The sequence below is a fragment of the Anopheles coluzzii genome, chromosome 2 (assembly GCF_943734685.1).
Source record: "Anopheles coluzzii chromosome 2, AcolN3, whole genome shotgun sequence".
NCBI classification, from domain to species: Eukaryota; Metazoa; Arthropoda; class Insecta; order Diptera; family Culicidae; genus Anopheles; species Anopheles coluzzii.
The window spans coordinates 31,323,726-31,344,530 of record NC_064670.1 but is presented as its reverse complement, the minus strand read 5'-3'; the positions used below and the strand labels follow the sequence as shown (position 1 = coordinate 31,344,530).

Below are 20,805 nucleotides of genomic sequence, written 5' to 3'. Positions count from 1 at the left end.
AAAAAAAAACAAATAAAATTTAAAAACTTGAAAAAGAACACACACATACAAACGCATACACACTTACAACCGGTAATCAGGTTCGAATCTGACGGGAAGCCGTTTGACGTTTGGATATTCACATTGGAAGGTAGCAAAGCCAGGATTTTTACGAGAAGTTTTGTAATACTGTTGCTCTATATGTTATAAAAGAACGTCAATTACACATGTTTTTTTAGGGGCCCAACTTCTGGAGGTAATTTCCTACACAGAACAAACATTTCATATCCTTGAGTTGAAAATGAACATCCTGAAACAAACAAAATAAACGGAGCTAGCCCTGAGGCGATACGATTGGTATGCCTTAAACCTGTCTCGGAGAAATCTTTGGAGTTTGCGATAAAAAAAACTTTCATTTTCTCCTGTTTTGTTTTTGAAAAGCAAACGAGTACCTACGATGGAACAATATCTTTTATATGAGTGGTGATTTTTACTTATTTTTGTTTTCCTCAACATTTAAGTTTCTCGATGGTTTAAAGGATGTTTCTTGCGATCGAGGCAAGTTGTATTTTTAACACCGTCTTCATTCTGCACATTTTTCTGTAGAGCTGAAGTAAACCTTCATTTAAACAAAATTTGTCAGTTAAAGCTGCGTGAATTTTCATTTGAGTGAATTTCTCTAAAACAGGTTTAAAGAGATGTTCTTGTGCCATAAAATTCTCAAAATCTCGACCATTCTTCCAAAGCAGCTGTGACGGTTGACAAATGAATTCTTTCGTATGGATATAGTAAACCTCTTGAATGGTATATCACTTAAAACCTGAGATAACGTACCATTCCCGAGACTTTAATCCCTAGCAAAGATTGGTTCTGTAAACTCTTACCCATAGTATGTGTAACTCTATAGTGGCTTATATCACAGAAAATTAGCATGTTTGGAACGGATATTAGCGATTCAGTTTTATGTTGGTCGAAACCGGTCTGTAGGAATTGAAGTTTTTTTTAACAAAAAAAAAAACTCACACACCCACTCTTACAACCGGCATTCAGGCACAAAACTTGTCCGAGCAGGCATTTGCAGTTTCGGTATTCAAATGTTCAGTCAGTCGTGCGTCGGCTTCCCGTGCAGGAAGTGTTTCATTTCGGGTGTTGGTGACACTATCGCCAGAAAAATGGTGTTCCCTTTACGGTTGAGTTTTCTCTTCGTGGTGCCACTAGCAGGAGCCTTTCTGTTTCCCGATAATCCGATGATAAGACGCGCGATGAAATCCGACGGGATACGGGCCCAACGTTACGATATTCGCCCGCAGCAGCATCAAGAGGAGCAGATCGAGGAATCCAGTGATGTTCATGTCGGTAAGAAGTTGGTCACAAGTTTATTAAAAAAAGAAGTGGCAAACAAAAAAAGAAATACGAGCAAAGTAGATTAGAAAATGGTGCGAAATAAATCATTGCGGTTTGTTTCGACGCAAAGGGCTTTTCGTGCAGGTTTTAGTAAATTAACTTTTCCCGGTGGTGTGGTGGAGTAGGAGGGGAAAAATACTAATTATATATTTTTTTATAATGCGAGTCTATGTGATGTAGGAAAACAAAGTGTTAACAATTTCATTATATCCCACCAAGTAATGTATGATGTTGCCGAGAAGTAAAGCTACCTGCCAGTCCCAAACCCATAAATCTTACGTATCGGCCTCTGGCCGACTGTGCCACAGAGGGGTTGAGGTTAATGCAAAGTGCTGCTTTTTCCTTCCATTTCCTATTTCTTTTATTACCATTTAGGCAAAAAACGTATCCGTAGAATAAAAAAATGGGTAACAAGATAGGTCCAATAATAGAAAATGCGTTGATTGCGCAGAATGATCAGCATTTTGAATAATACTAGGCACACAACCTGAACATCTTGAATATCTATAATCTTTCAAATTAACCATCAAAGTATATTAAGTACAGCCTTTCCATGTATGATATTTAGTTATTCGACTACGACTCATTATGCATATGCATCTTCTTGCTAATATTTCCATTAGAAAAGCAAACCCAATATGATTAAGCGATTCCTGTACTGCATCAATGAAGCTCAATGAAGCTGCAACCGAGTCAGTGAGTCATGTCGCTGTTAATCGTGTGAAGCTTTAAATGCTTATACGCGCCACCCCGCACAGTTTACCTTGCACTTGTGTGGTTAATGCTCTTCGGTATTGTACTCGCGGAAGCCGGTTTTTTTAATAGCAGCAAAACAAACACCCCATTCCCCTGCTGCTGGTTTCATGAATATGCAATACACCTAAGCTTGTTTGCTAGACGGGCGCGTACATCAAGCGGATAACAAGTGCATAATGATAGACCGTAGCCGGTGTTCTGGTAGACAGGTTTGGAACATTAGTTTTGACATGTATGTGTGTGTGTGTGTGTGTCTGTGTGTTTAGTACTAGTACAGCTTCGTTTGTCTCATTACAAATGTTCTGAAACGCAACAAATCTCTCGCGCTCGATGGGCTTATAATGCGCGTAGACGCACGCCACAGTACGGTTCGCCGTATTTCGTTCGGTACATTCCCAGTTCAATTAACTTAGATTTGTCGTTCGTTGGCTGTGTGTGGTGACGTTAGGATGGGACTTTCCTTTACCGGTAACGAGAGACGATTGTGAGGAATCTGTTCCAGCTTTTATAAGTAACCCTTTGTATTCTTGGTGCATCGGTACCATCCTATTCCGGTTAGTCAGTCGGGCAGATAGAATTGAACAGCATTTTCGGCGATTCTCCGAAGCGCTCTTCTTCAAACACAAATACTCACCGGGGTGAACTGTGTGAGATCGAGAGATCGTCCGTGTTGGTTGCGAACTGCCGTTATTAGTAGCTAATCAGAGCTCGATCGTGTCGGTTGTGCTTGGAGCAACCGCATCATCGTGTATCTCCGTTTTTTTGCATCTTGTGGCCTGTGGAGGTGTCTCGAAGGCTTCTAGCCACAGTTTAGCCACGGTGGTCTGCAGAAGGTTTCCTTACCGAGCCGAGTTCACTCGAGGACGTGCAGCAGACGGCGTTGTACCGGAAGCCGGAAGAACTATGACTAGCTACAATCGGTCCGTAGCTTGGCTTACGGTCTGCGTACTGCTTGCCCTACACATCGGCGGTTCTCACCAGCAGCAACAGCGTAAGTCGAAACCGTGTGTGTGTGGTGTGTCTACCGAAGGTCTGTGAGAACCATGTGTACACCGTTGCCGTGCATGCCAATAAACCTGTATTTCAGGTTTGTCCAAATTCTTGCACTACTTTGTGTGTCGAAACCCGCTTCCATTTGCTCAGCTGTTTGTGGTCGTTTGTTCGATCGATCATACGCACGGCTGGGGCTGTGATGCAGACCGAATTGAGTGACCAGCGCAGTGAGTAGCGGCGGTTTCGTGAGCAGCCCGCTCGATCGTGTGTGTCTACGTGCAAAGTGTGTCTTCTTTTCTGGGCGGGATCAGGTAGATCAAGGACGAACCCAGTGATAACCAAATGACTGTCAAAAGTCACAGCTTCGCTCTAATCAGTAAATTCGTTGATTTTGTGAATCATTAGTCCACAAAAGAATGGTCCGCGAGTGATGATGGTTTCTGTGTTAGAGACGATGCATATAAGGTTTTATTTCTCCCTCTCGCCGAAACAGAATGCACGACACCGACGAGGCTACGGGGCCGTTGCATCTCCATCTACGAGTGTGACAGCATACTGGACTACTTCAAGCAGCGCATCCTCACCTGGGAGGAGCGTGAGTTCCTGCGCAAATCGCAATGTACCGGAGCGACCAGCGGACGCCAGCCGTTCGTGTGCTGTCCCGGCAACGGTTCCAAACCGGTCGTAGCACCCGCGACGACTGTTCCTGCTGGGACAGCGTCCACCACACCCGCTGGACCGGCGGCGACTGCGCCGAGCGGTGATGCTGAGCTGGCCGATCAGCTCGTCGGTGGTTTGCTGCCCAACCCGAAGAAGAACGAGTGCGGCGTTAGCATCGGCATGCGGATCTACGGTGGCCAAAATGCGGACATCGACGAATTTCCTTGGCTGGCGCTGTTGCAGTACGAAAACCGCAAGGGCGAGCGAAAGTACAGCTGCGGAGGGTCGCTGATCAATCGGCGCTACGTACTGACCGCTGCCCACTGCGTTATCGGAGAGGTTGAGCGCAAGGAGGGCAAACTGTAAGTGGCACAGAACAACAAATGAACTATGTTTCTCGTGACGCACTATCTCTTACATGTACCCTACTCTCTATTACAGGGTCTCGGTACGGCTCGGGGAATACAACACCAAAACGGAAATCGACTGCGTGACGGAGGAGCAGGAGGAAATCTGTGCCGATCCACCGGTCGATGCCGGCATCGAGTCGGTCATCGTACATCCGGGATACCAGGATATGGCACACGCAGACGATATCGCGCTCTTGCGGTTGGCGCAATCGATCGAGTATACGAGTTTCGTGCAACCGGTTTGTCTGCCACTGACCGACTTCCGGGCGTCGAAAACGGGCGAGGTCAACTTTGTGACCGGGTTCGGGCGTACACTGCAAGGTAGGGGAGGACCAGTTGGGACGACATGTTTCGATGCCAGGTCGTAATGCCATCTGTTTCTCTTATTCATGTCCTATACAGAGAGCCGAAGCGCGGTTAAGCAAAAGCTGGGCATCAAGGTGTACGATCATGCCCGGTGCCAAGAGAAGTACGCTACGAAGAATTCGTCGATAACGACCAACCAGCTCTGCGCCGGTGGTGAGTACGCGAAGGACTCGTGCCACGGCGATTCCGGTGGTCCGCTGATGAAGCTGCAGAAGGTTTGGTATCTCGAGGGCATCGTCTCGTACGGCAACCGGTGCGGGCTGGAGGACTGGCCGGGGGTATACACTCACGTGCCCGCGTACATGGCCTGGGTGAGAAGCAATATCAAGGAGTAACGGTAGTGCAGCGGGAGGAAGGAGATCTTTACCAGTGTAATGACATCTAGGAACAAATTCACAACGAAATTAATGACAAACTAGAATTAATGCTATATTCTACGATACTAGTGTGCGTTGGCAAAGGACAGGGAAAAATTAAACTGGCACGAACAGCTAATAGGGCAAGGGCAGTCCCTTCAACATATCTGATCGATGACGACCAACAGTAATGTCGGCTAGAACGCTTCGCTCTGTAATGTAAACTTTACTGCAGCGAAACTGTGTTAACTGTGCATTTTACTTTCACCGCTTCTAGAGTAGCACTGCAAAACGACTGTAGATCTGTAGGTCAATGCTAGATAGTTTGAACCGATTATGTACCTTCACTATGGCAAAATGTTTACAGAAAATATGACAATAAAACAAACGATCGTTTACAACAGTTGCTCGTAGCTGTGATTAGAACATGCTCCTTCGAATGCTGCACGGCGTAATACGCTCCTCCGTAACCGCGCTCATTCCGCCAATGTATTGTCTATTCGCGACTGTAATCAAACAAAAGCCGTCCCTGTATGGGTGTTGCTGCAAAGGGAAATACCTCGCGCCAATCGAAATGCCAACCATTGCTGCGATGGTCACCCAAGTTCACCACTACAGGCTGACCAGCAGCAACCTGTTTTCGTTTGCACATTCACCTTGAGCGGATCGCCGAGCTGCTAGACGGTTGCTGCGATCGTTCGCGGCAGCAGCAATCAGTCGATCTTGATCCTGCCTGGCGTAACGATCGTCATGGCAAAGGTGGTGGATTGTGTGCTGCTGCTGCTGCTGCTGGCGTTCATTGCCGTTGTTCGTGGACAAGAAGCTTGCCGGACGCCCGATCATCGCGATGGAGTGTGCCACCCGGTACAGCAGTGCCCAAGCGTAAGGGATGAGTTCTTCAATTCCGACCGGGTGCTGAGCGAGGACGAGATCGACTACCTGCGCAAGCTGCAGTGCAAAACGAAGGACGTGACCATCTGCTGCCCGGACGGTGTGACGACTGTGGACCGTAATCCGACGGCCGTGCGCGACGGCCTGCCGAACCCGAAAGCGTTCGAGTGTGGTTTGGACACGCTGGCGGATCGGATCATCGGCGGTAACTACACGGCGATCGACGAGTTCCCCTGGTACGCGCTGCTCGAGTACCAATCGAAGAAGGGCGAGCGGGCGTTCAAGTGCGGCGGCTCGCTGATCAACGGACGGTACGTGCTGACGGCGGCCCACTGTCTGGCCAACAAGAAGCTGGACGAAGGCGAACGACTGTAAGTTGAACGATCGTGGCGTATGGTTATGTTTGCGTGTGTGAGTGCGGAAATTGCTTGATTTAAACGCTACATTGTTGCGCTTGCAGGGTTAACGTGCGTCTCGGAGAGTACAACACCGCGACCGATACGGACTGTGCGGACGGCAACCCGGACGATTGTGCCGATCCGCCGCAAAACTTTGGCATCGAGGCACAGATCGTTCATCCGGGGTACGACAAGAACGGACCCTACCAGCATCATGACATTGCACTGATCCGGCTCGATCGGGACGTTACGATGAACAACTTCGTTTCGCCGGTATGTCTTCCGCCGGATGACTTCCCGCCTACCAGCCCCGGTCTTAATGTTACGGCGGTTGGGTTCGGACACACGGGACGCCAGCGTAAGTGATTATGGCCCGTTAGCGGATTCATGAGGAAGATCTTACTTAAAGTTTTGTTTTTGTTACACTCACAGGACACAGTGGCATCAAGAAGAAGGCCCAGTTCCCGGTGTTTGCTCAGGAGGAGTGTGACAAGAAGTGGAAAAACATTGAAGTCATTGGGGAGCAGCTGTGCGCGGGCGGTGTGTTTGGGATCGATTCGTGCAGCGGCGATTCCGGTGGCCCGTTGATGGTAAAGCGGTTCTACTGGATACAGGAGGGTGTCATTTCCTTCGGCAACCAGTGTGCACTCGAAGGCTGGCCCGGTGTGTACACGAGAGTGTCGTCGTATCTGGGCTGGATTCGGCAAAACATTCGTCGTTGAGCGGTTGTTGTAACACAAAAAACATTGATACAACGATCAACTTTACAAAAAAAATCTAATTAGCTTCTAATAGTGTTTAAGCAAATAAGTTGCAAAGTAGCAACGACACATGTCAAAAACAGCCGTTGCTGAGGCAAAATGATTTTCAATATTCAATAAATCTTGCATAAACGAAACAAATACTTTCAAACCGAAGCAAACTTGTTTGTATTTTACAAGTGTGATGAACACAAACGTTGTTTGTAAACGAACCAGGGTAGCTTGCAAAGATTAACTCTCAAAGTGCTAACTGATTAGCATAGTTCCATCAATCCACGCCAGAGATTTGCAATCTTGATTGACCTTGATGATCTGTATCGTACAAACCGATCAATTGATCGTGATAGTGCACGGTGTTTGCTGTCATAACATTAATTATGTCAAGTAGATGTTTAGCAAAGCTCAGCATCTTCCTTGCATCAATGTTTCTTATCACACACTGGGAGGAAATTCCATCCAAACCTGGGTATGTCCGTCCACTGCCAGCAACATCACAACACAGATCCAAGGTTCATGGAGCTAGAAATTCCCACCGCTCTCCTGAGTTCCATTTACTGATCCGCTCGATTACACCGGCACCGTATCTCCGTATCCGTCTCCGTGAGAGCAACTGCCAAAACAGCAAAACAACCTGCTCTTTCTCTGCACACTTCACAAGTCCTATGCTTGGCAGCACGGGTCAACAGTGTCGGGAAATCCCAGGCGATCTGTTAAAGGTGTTTACCCTGCGATCTCACGTGTAGTCGTATATGTTATGAGCGCAGCACAGCGGCATGGATAAATACAGAAAAATCACTAAACCGGTAACGTGCGCGGCAGCGGGGATATACCTGTCCATAGGTCGCAAATGCTGTTTTATCCACTCCCTGCATGACATCGCCCAAGAAGCACACACGGCGTTCAGGCAGTGGCTCAGGGGGTGAGTCCCGTGCTGTAATGACTGGCTTTGCTATATGTTCGATCCCGTGCCCGGTGGTTGCTCACAGAGCGGATCTCAAGTTCCAGTAGGGTGGTGGATTTTGCTCGATCGGAGGTGATCTTGAGGAGTGGTTTGAGACGAAAAGCTAACAACGACATCATCATTATCAACAACAACAACAACAATATCAACAAAACATGTCAACGACTTTATCCAAACGATTCTTGGTGAGAAACGCCGACACCAACACTTGTGTGAGACTCTCGCCGATTAGACAGGGATGTCAGATGGCTTTTTTTCGGTAAAGCTTTTCAGGTCTTCTGCTTGACTGTTTATTATTTCCAGAAATGTACAGTTAATAATATCAAATAAAAAATACATTCTTATTCAGTATGGAAAAGTATATAAAATAAATAACTAAATAAATTGCCATAACTTAGAAACTTGAAGCGCATAGTCTAATGGCTTATCACAGAAAAAACAGAGTTCCTGATTGATGATAATATTATATTGGCTCAAATTGACTGATCTGTTGTGAAATAATTGAAAAAATGTTTAAATATATTGATTCATAGAACCTAGTTTATTTTATTTTTAGTCGCGTTTACTTTCAGACATTAGATATACTCTATCGCTCTGGGGAATTTGTTTGTTTGTTTGTCAGAGTGGAAAAGCTTGCATTACGTGCATATTAGAGAGAGATGTAAGAATTAAAACACTCTTGGTACGGCAAACACGATCATGACATTTTAAAAGACGATCAGTTTAGATGTGAATAAAATAGAATAAAACGGTTAAACCACCATATAGTATGACCTTTGAAAACAAAATTGTTATTTTTGCCATTGTTGTAAACATGAAATACTTTTCAGAGCCAGATTGTTAAAACTAAAACATTAAAATCAAAAGCACTCATCTATTTTACTTAAAAGTTCCTAAGCGACTATGCACTGTGTTAATTGCGAGATGAAAAAGACTTGCAAAACATTCTTCTTCTTCTTCTTCTTCTTCTTTGGCTCAACAACCGTTGTCGGTCAAGGCCTACCTTTACCTCTTGTGGGTTTGGCTTCCAGTGACTAATTGATTTCCCCCATAGCAGGATAGTCAATCCTACGTATGGCGGCACGGTCTATTTGGGGCTTGAACCCATGACGGGCATGTTGTTAAGTCGTACGAGTTGACGACTGTACTACGAGATCGGCCTAACCGGCTTGCAAAACATAATTTACTTAAAATAATTAATTAAACTTTTGAAAACATTTACATAAATAAACGGAAACTTCAATATTCCCTACACTCAGCTAGTCATTTACAGGTTTGACATGCCTGATTGGCAAACGTCTCGAAGATGAGAAACTCTCGATTGACCACCCCATCCTCTCTCTCTCCCTTCAGAGCAAACCATCCACTCCCTCCCCCAGGCATTGCGCACACCACACGACCCGGACCGTGGTGAGATCCCGCCTGTTCGGTTCGATTTGATTATGCTGAGCTACCCCGGCCACCCGCCCCGGGGTGCGAAGGGAGCAAGCTTTATCAGCTGCTCTCGCGGGGCCGTCGCGTTCTATTCGCTAACGGAAAGCCGAATACGCCAGACCTCACTCACTCGTCTCCAGGAACGGTACTACGCACGAGCTTCGCTAACGGAAAGTGTCGCGCTTTGAAGACCTCACCATGTCGTCCGCGGTGCTGCTGCTGCTGGTTTGCGGCTGTGCGCTTGCGGTTCTGTCGCCGGTTGCCTACGGTGCGCCCATGGACACAGGTAAGAAGAGCTAAGTTGGGTTGTGTGGTGGGGAGGTGGGCAGAGAGCGCCTGATCTCGCCTGATCTCGCGACACGATCTTTCGCCGTGCTAACGTGCTAACTGGCAGGCCGCAAAAGAAGTATGCGCACCATTTCCGGTTCCAGCATTCCGCAGCCCGATTGCGCGTCGCGTTCGCTCTCGATCGGTGGTGGTGGTGAAGCAAGAATTTCGAAGCTGAATTTTGGCTTTGTTTTTGTTTGCTTTCGTGGCTCCAAGCTGCATTCCATTCGGGCGACGGTGGTGAAGATAGCTTTGCGACGAGTTTTCAATCAGTTTTTTTTTGTTTTGGAAGCTTTCCAAAAGATTTTGTGGTGGCAAATGCGATACTTAGGTGGTTTAGTGGAGTTAATTACATATTTTTCTGTTCTATCCCGTCTACACAGACGATCGTCCCGTGTGGGACTCGATCCGGCTGTGCGACATCCCGAACGAGCCCAACCCGGGCCAGTGCATGCTGCCGGCCGAATGTGTCGCCTACGGAAAGATCAACGACGTGTCCAGCCTGAGCTCGATCGAGCGCTTCAGCTTCATCAAGCAGATCCAGTGCAACGGGTCGGACACGGTGCCGTACGTGTGCTGTCCCCGCGACAGTGACGCTTACCGGTAAGTGCGGGTACATTCAATTTCAGGCTCCGATCAAGTACCCACACGGGTGGGAGGGAAATGTTGCGATTGACGCAAACACAAACGAAAACCTAGCACGGGGAAGTCTAGAAGCATCAGCGCCATCAGATGCCTACAATTAGAGGCAGGTCTCAGGGCTGTAGGGGAGTTTGTTTTTTTGCTTCCTTCTTCTGCTTCTTGTTCTTTTTATTCTCTCTGTGTAACTCTTTCTTTCTGCGGCGGGGGAATTTCTTGCACTTGGCAGCTAATTGCTCCCGTGAGCCAGGCCAGGTGAGCCAATCAGACAAACGATTCAATTGATCGCATCCTGCCGCTCGCAGGCACGTAGAGGGGGAATGGAGCGAAACACGTTACTCCATTGAGCAGAAGCTCTCCACTCCCGAAAATAAATCGTCTTAAAGTGGCTCGTGAATCAATCGCATTCACGATTAAATGAAGTGGACCGTACAATGAAGCGCGTCCCGGTGGTGACGTATGCTATTGTAAGCCATCTTCGATGCGCAACATCCCTTTCATCTTCCGAGAATGCACTTTCACGGAATACATGGTTTTATGAGTGAATTTAAAGGACAAACATGTGGTCGGAGACGAACACAATGGGATTTTTATTAGTAGTAGTTGTAAGTCAACGGAGGTGCAGTTGTCTGCAGTGATGCAGTAGAAATTCTACGCTCAGTTGTGAAAACTCTGCAAAAAGCCCCAACATTACAGTGGTGAATAATGCAACGGAGTGGAAGAAAGGCACGTGAGTGACGCTATCAGACTTGTTGGAGCCCCGGCGCAGCGCCACGTATATCGAACAGAGGGTGCGCGCGCACTATTAAAGTGTTCTGAGATCCTTTGCTTAGGGTTAATCGATGCGCGGTCAGCAAGCACACCACCCTGCCACAAACATATGGTAATCGGATTAATCATCGCTCATTACGCCAATGTGTCCGTGCCAGCGCACGTCAAAGCGTGCCGATTAGCTTCGGCGAAATGCATTAATGCTATTAATAAGCTGCAAATTCATGGAATAACAAATTGGATAATCTTGACAAGCGATGCCGTAGACCATGGACACCCTACTGGGACGTAGTGTCGTGCCACTCTACGGGTGTTGTTGTGTGTTACTTAATATTTCTACGGAACACACTGATAAGAAACAGCACCAGGGTCATACGATTAGCTGCCGGGCAATCCAAACGGCTGTTTTCTTCTTTTTGGGTTGAATTTCTTTCACTTTCACACTTTCTTCTCAATCATTTGTTTGCTGCTCTTTTCCGTTTCCCCCCCGAACAGCGAACCTTATGTGAATGAGACGATGGTCCCGAAGAATCGGGTCGCAAGCCGCATCGCATTCGATGCCGACTCCTGCGGCATCCAGAGCTACGTGGCCAAGATCCGGGGCGGCCAGCTGGCCGAGATCGACGAGTTCCCGTGGATGGCAATGCTTCTCTACGAGCGGGGTAAGTTTCAAGGGTCAATCAGTGTGTGTCTGTGTGTGTACTATCTACCCAAAAAAAAAAAAATACTGAAACCATCAAACCTCCGTTGCTCACTCTCACCCCGTTCCGGTAGACAACAACGCACTGACCCAGGGATGCGGGGGAGCACTGATAAGTCGCACGTACGTGATCACCGCCGCGCACTGTGTGACCGGGAAGAACTTTCAGCAAACCAAGGGCCGGCTGTAAGTTGTGAACTGGTTCCGTCAATATTGCTCAATGCACCCCGACCAGCGTCTCACCCGCTCAGCTTGCAATGTTACAATGTTACAGGAAGTTTGTGCGGCTGCGCGAGTACAACATCCACACCAACCCGGACTGCGTGTACGAGAACGACCTGAAGGACTGTTCGGACGATATGATCGATCTGGTGCCGCAAGCGGTCATACCGCACCCGGAGTACGATTCGGAGTCGAGCAACCAGCAGCACGACATTGCGCTGATCCGGATCGAGCAGACGCCCCCGTTTACCGACTTTCTGCGCTCGATCTGTCTGCCGGAGCAGAACTTTGAGAGTAGCGCGACGCCGGGCAAGAAGCTGAGCGTGTCCGGCTGGGGCCGTACCGATATCTGTGAGTAGTGTTTGGAGTAGAGAACTAAAACCAACTTCCGGCTTTTAATGCACACTGTGCGTCTCTCCTACCAGTCAAGGACAATCTCGGACCGGATGTGCTGAGCCCGATCAAGCTGAAGCTCAGCCTGCCGTACGTCGAACGGGAAAAGTGCAGCAAAACGTTCCGGCCGTGGTCGTTCGCGCTCGGGCCGGGTCAAATGTGTGCCGGCGGCGAGCGGGCGAAGGATACGTGCGCCGGGGACAGTGGTTCGCCGCTCATGAGCTACGATATGAAGCGCGCCATCTGGTACATTACCGGCATCGTCAGTCTCGGGGTGCGTGGATGCGGCGTCGAGGGCCTGCCCGGCGTCTACACCAACGTGCATCACTATCTGCCGTGGATCAAAATGTACACCGGGGCGTAAGTGGCCGTCGGTCCACCGTCGCCGGTACTAGCATGTAATAAATCTAAGCAAATGTATAGCATACGGGATCTTTGTCGTTGATGTTGTTGTAGTTTTGAACCACCCACATGCGTGTGCCCTGTGTGACCGGGGGCGTCGAACAATTTTCACATCGGTTAGGTTTTTCGCTTCCTGCTGCGGAGCAGTGGGGATTTTGTTTGACCTTTGCTCCCGTTTTCGCAATGTCACACAAGGTCACACACACACACACGGAGCGAATAACACGTTAATGAAGTTTGCTGTTTTGTTGTGTCGCTGGGAAAGTGGTTCACTTTCACTGTTCTGTCAGCGTGATCCATTCCAGTGGTCCTGCTGCGTATCCCTTTCGATGCTTGTACAGTAGCGTGTCAGGGTTTATCGATTTTGCTCGATTGAAGTGCCATTTCACGAAAGTGGGTCACATCATTGCGGGAGATGCAGCAACCGTTCTTCCTTGCTAGCTGCTGGAAATCCCGGTACAGTGGACGGATTGCACAAGATGCCTTTTGTTGTGCACTAAAGAGAGTTGTTTTTAGGTAGGAAAATAGTTAGATAAACGTGAGAAGCTATATGGAGCGCTGTAAACGTAAATGAAAAATATGGAAAGATAGGGAAACATACACAAGGGCATTCAATAATGGTCGATTTCAGAACATGATACGCATTTGTTTAGTGTATAACTTTAAATAAAATAAGCAATACGGCAAAGCCGTCCCTACTGTATAAAAAAAAAACTTTAAATAATTGATTTTGAACAATGGAACAGACATAATCTTATAATTCTCAAAAAAATCAACTCAATAACTTGCAGGATTGGTGATCTAGGAAGGAAAAATAAATGTTGATACATTTATGCGATGATTTACAATGAAAATGAAATGTTGAATGTTAATTTAATTTTAAAATTATTTTAATTTCTTCATTTAATATTATAACTTTATCCTTAATTTCAATGGTGGTCTAGAGACTGCAAGGTAACTATGAGATTTTTTTATATTTGAAAACAGTCAAAATAATAATTGTACGTAGGGGAAGGTAGGTAAAAACGGACCCTGTGGGTAAGATGGAAACTTGTCAAAAATGCATGAAAAAGGCAATTTTCTAAAAAATCAACAATGCAGCATCCTGACTTAAAGTTAAACAACACATTTGAAAACATTTTTGTCATTATATATGCAAAATTGTTTAAATCCACGAAAAAAAATCAATGGTGTGCACCCTTGTGGATCTAATTTGACTACTGCCGAGCTTAAGCTCTACAACTTGTATTGTTTATATTTCCGGAAGTTTTATTTCTTGAATGAGTTGTGGTGATGATTAATGAAAAAAACTGGCGAAAGAACGAGAATGAAAGCAATACAAAATATTGTTTTCTGGTGGTTTGAACATCCTGACAAGACGGACACTTTGTTGTAGGGAAAGATGGACACCGAATTTATTGATTTATTTTATTTCTTATATTAATTCGTGATGAATATATTTCATCATATACCTTAAATAGGGGTATTCCGAAGATATAAACCATCTAGCAACTAGCGAAAGTATTGAAATTAACGAGAAATTAAACTCCGGACAAAATAGCAGTCATGCGTTATGCTATTACTCGCTCGACGATTGTGAGGCGCTTCACAAAGATGAATATCTTGTCACGACTTGGACAACTTTAAGCAGTAAAAATATGAGACATTGATAGGACATCGTTCAGGAATAGATGAGAAATTCTATGGGATTAAGAATATCAAATGTTGAATTTAGACATGGTAGAAAACGGTTTAAACTATTAACAAGTCCCTATAAAAATACTGGGGTCGTGGACTTTTCGCGGAGTAATTTCCTAAAAGGAAGTTCTAGGCTGTAGTTCTGTAAGCAACTGGAGCAACGTCAGCTGTTAGTGCGCGATATTTCAATAATGCTTTAGATGCTGCATTCTACGATATATTACAAGCGGCGCTTACAATTTCTAAATTCATGGCTGAATGACCCGTCGTCGCATTTGACCTAGAATTGGTTTATGTACGCACCAGGACGTGGAAAGCAATAGGATATGTTAAAATACTATAAAACTCTGTATTTCCAACGTTTTGTACAGGTGTATCATCCTTCATAGTGTCCATCTTTCCCATATCAGGTGTCCGTCTTACCCGAACATTCCAAAACTGCACGAAAAAAATCATATATCATAAAAATCATATTTTTCATTCCCCTACTCAATGAGGTTTTCTGTTTGGTCGCCAAAACTTATGGCGAAGTTGCCCTCACAGATTTACGAATAACCAGAGCTGATGTGAAATGTCGAAGGTAGAATGTTATTGGCTGTAATGTAAACTCTTCCAAATCCTTATAAAAAAATTATAGAAACAGTTGCATATAACAATAGAGAGGAAATTATTCCTGTTACTATTTGTTAAAGTATTTGTTAAAAAACAAAATATCTAACCTTCCACATTTTTCTTAGTTGCCATAATAAATAGTAAACAGAGAATTCGTACAAGAATATTAAATCTCTAGACATTAAATTATGCATCACTTTAGCATTTAATTTAGAATAGATAGTCAAAGGAAACTACTTTCTTTAATTCCTCTTGTTTATAGCAAAAAGAAAAGAACGAATTGATCATATCTGATCATATTCCAATGACGGTAAAAAACGGCGCCTGTGAAAACATAAACACAAACACATTAATCCAAATGCAACACTGCGCAAGAACTGCTAAAAACCAGCATAAAATGGTTCCTAAACAAATCAGCCACTGAACGCATTGGAAATGGTTTCTAACAAACGCAGCTCACCACCAGCGTGTCCACTGGCCGGTGGAAAATGGGATGGAAATTCTCCCCGAATGGCAAGTGGTCGAAAACTGCCCACCCACTGGGGGGAAAAAAGTCAAACCTTGTCGAAACTAACGTCCCACATTGCGTCCGAACCGTCCGTGCCGAACCGTACTGTAAACAATTTGCTCCGAACCCTTAGAATGTCTATTTTTCAATTTCAATCAAAACCTTGTCACAACAATATCGACCTTCCCCTGGCGTACCCTTCGCCCGACGGTTCAGGATTGTTGGTTGGCAGTCAATCTACGTTGAACGGTGGTTACTTCTAGATTCAAGATTTTACACACCCCCAGCCCTTTCGCACGCTCGGTGGTCGTTCGCCACGGAGACGATTGCGCAAAATTTAGCTCTGGCGTGAGGAAAGTGTGCCGGCGTGCAGTATCATCTTCATCAACGTGATTACCGAAATGGGTGTGTTACGGGAAGCGTGGTGGATTGTGACGAGTTACAGAAACTGCGAAGTTGACCACAGTAAAACGCACACTCCCGCTAACCCCGCCCGAAGGCACCACGGACGACTGGAGTTTATCGATTCGGTTCGGTTGACGGATCGTTCCTCATTCATTGAATCGGCTTCGATTTTCGGATCACTTCCTACGCAACATCCGCTACGGGGAGAGTGGACAGGAACAGCAACAAAAAATGAACCAGAAAACAGGAAAGATGAACAAAAAAAACACACACACACACACCCCTTACACGTATGGTTGCGTACCGATTGTTCGACAATGTACCAAACGAATGGAAACCCTTGAAGGCGAGTGTTCACGCGCCGCAGAGACGAGTAGGGGCAAGTAAATTAATCTAGCAAAAAGGTCCATTTTACCGGACAGCCCTGGACACGCTGTCCACGCACGTTCCGGAGGGTTTCTTGTTGAAGAAATGAAAGAAGCAAACACAGATAAAACTGGACCGTTTCGTTCAGTTACAGCAGGGGGAAATGTCTAGCAGGAATAGAAAAGAATAGAATCCATCCTCTCCGTCCCTCCTTCCCGATCCTTGTCCGTGGTGCAAGCTGTAATTATGGCCGTTCCGATTTGAAAGTGACGCAAATGTGCCTGCTGTTGAATGCCCAGAATACACCTGAGAAAGGACCGGCAGCTGGACGGGCAAGTCCAGCCAAGAAGTCGAACTACCCGCGTTGAATCCTCCAGAGAAAACTGTCGCACCGTCGTTTTTCCAATCAATTTCTCACGATTAGCAACGGTACCGGCGAAGGGTGCCAGAGGTAAAGTTGCGTGTAGCAACGCACGCTTTCCCCTTACTCGTGGTCCACCGACCGGTGTGACCATCATTATGTTTCATTTGCTGGAAATTGGTAATGAATTAGATGAAGTCTACGAGCGTGCGAATGTGGAGCGGGGGCGCTGAAGATGGTCACGTGTCGGTAACGAAAGGTTCAAGTAGACACATTTCCCGGTTTTGACCGTTGGGCCTTTTATTTTTCGAGAATTCTGTAGCGTCGTGCTGCGCGTCATTTATGATTTCGAGTACACCACTGTAACGATCTGGTGAGAGCTCTTGCCCTAAAAGTAGGTCCTGGAAAATGGGAATTGTTTCACTTGTTTCGTTTTTGCAACGAGTCTTCGAAACCTAGCGCAAAGGTCTACGATTGTGTCCACGTCGCTGCTGGACGGAGTCTGCAAGCAAACCTTTTTTTTTCGATGAAACTTCCGTTTCCCCTAAAACACTCGACCAACCCTTTTCCCACCCCATTCTCAGTTCTCTGCGAGAAAAAGCGCAATCGCGGTGTAGAAAAAAGAAAACCAGATTAAACAGTTAGCTAACTCAGTTAGGAAACTAGTTGTGCAGAGAACAGCGCTCCCAATTAGCATTCAAACCGGGTGGCTGGTCGGTTCGGGTGAAAGTTACTCCCAGCACCACATCGTGGCGTGAGAGAGCGATGCCAGAACATTGCAGCAGCAGACGGAAAACCCGTTCGCCGAGCCAATGAATGACCCCGTCCCCCGGCTGAAGCCTGACCGGTCACGTATCGCGGCAGTTTACGCTGTTAGGCGGAGCATTTTGATAAATTTAATTACCTCAATAATGCTCTCACATTTCACCATTTTCACCCGTGGTTCAGTTTCGGGCTGACCGGCCCAAACTTGTGGCAGAACTTGTTCGGTTTCGGCAAGGAATCATTACTTCTCTTTTTTTTTTTGCTGCTGTTGGTTGACAGGAAGAAAACAGATCAAATTACGGCACTAACGAGCTGTTGGATAGGACAAGATGCTGCGTCGCGGTTACCTTCCGATCTGGAAGGTTTGGTCCAGATTGGTCCCTTCGAGAGCTTCATCTTTCACGGTAGAATGAGTACGTCAGGAGGATCACACACAAACAACCGACTGCAGGATACCCTTAGGGAGCATAAAATCACTAGCCCAAGATGGACGGCTGGCTGGACCAGCGTGTCGTTAGGTTTGCATTTTAAAGCGAAGCCACAGCACTGTACAACCGCCGGCTGTCATGGATACGGACGCCACACACGGCCCGGTCTGTGTTCACATGCTGATAAGACACACATGCCGTCGTCAAGGTAGCAACGGAATTGAATTTCCAGGATCTAACAAAAAGTGCGCCATAAATTGAAAAATATTATTATGATTGAATTTGGCACGAGTGTGTTGTGTGTTGTAATACGATTCAAAACTCGGACAGGGTATCAACTCCGGAGGGATTTTCCTTGCATGTTGGTGAGGTTTTCCTTAGCGTTATAGCAACCTTTTTAGTTCTTTACTCGGGCTAAATGGTGCTGAAAGAACAAAAGACTGGTTTTCTTTGCTCAAAACCGTAACATCATGCGAGAAACGAAGATGTCGTCCCAACAAAATTTAAAAATTTAAATCGATTTAAAAATAGCCGCAACATATCTGATGGTTTCATAAGAAATGTTGTGAAATGTTGAATTTTAAATAAGAACAAAACAATGATAACGAAAAACAGGAATAGGAAAAACGTTCTAGCGCTCTAATCAAACACGTTTGATTTACCAAACCATGTGACAACGAGCTGTTTCTTCCTCTTGAGGAGGGTGAGATCATAAGCCTGCCAGCGAGAAAATATCATCCAAACGGCAGAGAATTAGTAAATAATACAAACAAATTATTTTGCAAACCTAAAACACGATCCAGCTTCAAGCGTGCCCTTTCCGAACCCGTCGAATTTCTTTTGTTTGGTTCATTACTGCTCGGTTTATTGCTTTTCAATGCAATGCGTTGGATTCGCACAAACCAGCTATTTGTACAGCTGGATTGTGATCGAGATCGGCTTTTGTTCCACCCACCCCGATCGGTCGGTGGTGAGTGGGGGAGCACTCACGTCGTTTCGCGTCACGATCTTCGCGCACCGTGGGACAATACCCGAAGTCGCGCAGTACGAATCGGGCAGAACGGCGCGGTTTGGCTGGATTTTCTGGCCGCTGCATCTCCACACGCAGCACGCACACGGACCGTTTTGCCCGGCTAATGTCACACGCCATGCGCCAGACGATAGATCGGGGCTAATTTTAGCCGTACCGTGGTTTGTTTATTTTTGCCTGCCGCCTGCCAGTCGGCTCGCCGAACAGTTTCGTCGCGAAAATCATGCTGCCGTGCCTCCGGTGTCGGTGGTTCCGGTGTCCGGTCCGGGCCGGTCGATTGCCAACGGGTTTGCAGTACGCTTCGCGACACGATCACGCTCGGGTGTGTCTGTTTAGCTTCAGGCGCGGCAAGATTGGCGCTGTGATTGGGTCCGATGGAGGAGCACGTTACGATTGCGAGTGGATCAGCTGATCGCGGAACAGAAAAGTGTTACATCTGTGGCGAACAGTTCACGGCAGGGCCGGAGCTAGATCATCATCTGGACACACAGCATGCCGCGGGCCTCATACCGTATCGCTGTGCGACATGTGACACCGATCGATGCTTACCGATCCGTTCGATGCGTGCTATTAATAAACATTTCGCCCTGCACGATGCGAACGAGCGAATGCACCAGTGCAGCTACTGTCCGCTGCGCTTCCGCACCGAGCGCAATCGACAGTCCCACGTGCGGCTGTACCATCGTGGCGGAGCACACAATGTGGGGGACGAGACGGGGACAGCATTGACGGAGCAGGATTGCTTATCGAGCCAGCAGAAACCAGCGATCGGGCGTAGTGAAAAGGATCGCTTCCAGTGCTGCCACTGTGGCCGCACCTACACGTCCGCGAACGCACTCAAGCGGCACGAAAATACGCACACGCTGGGGGTGCGTTACGCCTGCCGGCAGTGTGGGAAGGTGTTTGCCAAGCTGGATTGCCGCGCGCAGCACGAGCGCATCCACAGCCAGACGCGACCGTACGGGTGCGATCAGTGTTCGCAGACGTTCATTCAGCTGGGCCATCTACGCATACACAAGCGCGCGCGGCACAGTGGCGAACGGCCCCACGTGTGCGCGGTCTGCAATCGGGGGTTTCGGTGCCGGACGGCACTAACCGTGCACGGGCGCACGCACACCGGCGAGAAGCCGTTCCGGTGTGCGGTCTGTTCGGTGCGGTTTACTGACGCGGGCACGTTGCGGAAGCATGGAGCGGTGCATCGCGAGAAACTGGTGAGCAGTGCTGGTCGAGGAAGTCGCGATGCAGCTGCAAAGGGGTAAAAGGAAGGCTATCGTAGACAAGAAGATTGTGATAAATACACTCAATGCGTATGCGTAGCTCCATACAACTCGTAAGATTCTGATTAAAGTTCTTCTCCGAAATAAATGGTGCTCAAGCAGGTAAGTGAAGAGCCTTCAACATCCGAAAATCCACGCTGTAAATGATCCGAAAGAAGGCCAAACATTAGGCAGAACATGTAGTGCAGTGGTCTATTTCTAGTCGTTTGGGACGGTTTGGAATGAATTCATTCATAAAAGTGCCAAAACATGTGTGTTAGCGTATAGCGATGCACTTCAACAACGAATGCAGTGACCTTGGCCAGAGGTGTGGTAGTTTAAGTTGGCATCGAACAAGTTTGGACAGATGCCACCGGGGCCATTAATGAATGAGACGTTGACGAATAGCTGCATTCGGGAGGATTGATGCATGTGCCAAGTTGACAGAGGATTAAACAACTTTTTGTATGAAGGAATGCGTTACTAACATCAAACGGTTTGTGCACAAAATATGGCGCTTAAATGTCTGAAATGAAATGTTGGTTCTCTCCAT

General features: G+C 46.8%; 3 protein-coding genes across 4 annotated transcripts; all 3 read left to right on the top strand.

Moving 5' to 3' along the window:
* Window positions 1–1,066: 1,066 nt before the first annotated feature.
* On the top strand, window positions 1,067–5,327 carry LOC120949634 (CLIP domain-containing serine protease B9). 2 transcript variants are annotated; one of them, XM_040367053.2, is made up of 4 exons: window positions 1,067–1,335; window positions 3,626–4,154; window positions 4,234–4,523; window positions 4,605–5,327. In XM_040367053.2, the coding sequence occupies exons 1-4, from the start codon at window positions 1,074–1,076 to the stop codon at window positions 4,901–4,903; spliced, it is 1,380 nt and encodes a 459-aa protein (XP_040222987.2). In that variant the 5' UTR covers window positions 1,067–1,073; the 3' UTR covers window positions 4,904–5,327. The 2 variants fall into 2 exon arrangements, with proteins under 2 accessions (XP_040222987.2, XP_040222988.2); XM_040367054.2 differs by lacking the exon at window positions 1,067–1,335 and adding an exon at window positions 2,481–3,130.
* Window positions 5,328–5,586: 259 nt separating this feature from the next.
* LOC120952986 (CLIP domain-containing serine protease B8) lies at window positions 5,587–13,493 on the top strand. The gene is made up of 9 exons (XM_040372612.2): window positions 5,587–6,186; window positions 6,276–6,571; window positions 6,646–6,933; window positions 9,539–9,655; window positions 10,080–10,299; window positions 11,602–11,768; window positions 11,881–11,992; window positions 12,081–12,379; window positions 12,454–13,493. Exons 1-9 carry the CDS (start codon window positions 5,675–5,677, stop codon window positions 12,783–12,785), a joined length of 2,343 nt encoding a protein of 780 aa, XP_040228546.2. The 5' UTR covers window positions 5,587–5,674; the 3' UTR covers window positions 12,786–13,493.
* Window positions 13,494–18,876: 5,383 nt separating this feature from the next.
* Window positions 18,877–20,337, top strand: LOC120949451 (zinc finger protein 224-like). Its single transcript, XM_040366762.2, has one exon. It carries the CDS (start codon window positions 19,371–19,373, stop codon window positions 20,253–20,255), a length of 885 nt encoding a protein of 294 aa, XP_040222696.2. The 5' UTR covers window positions 18,877–19,370; the 3' UTR covers window positions 20,256–20,337.
* The last annotated feature ends 468 nt before the right edge of the window (window positions 20,338–20,805 follow it).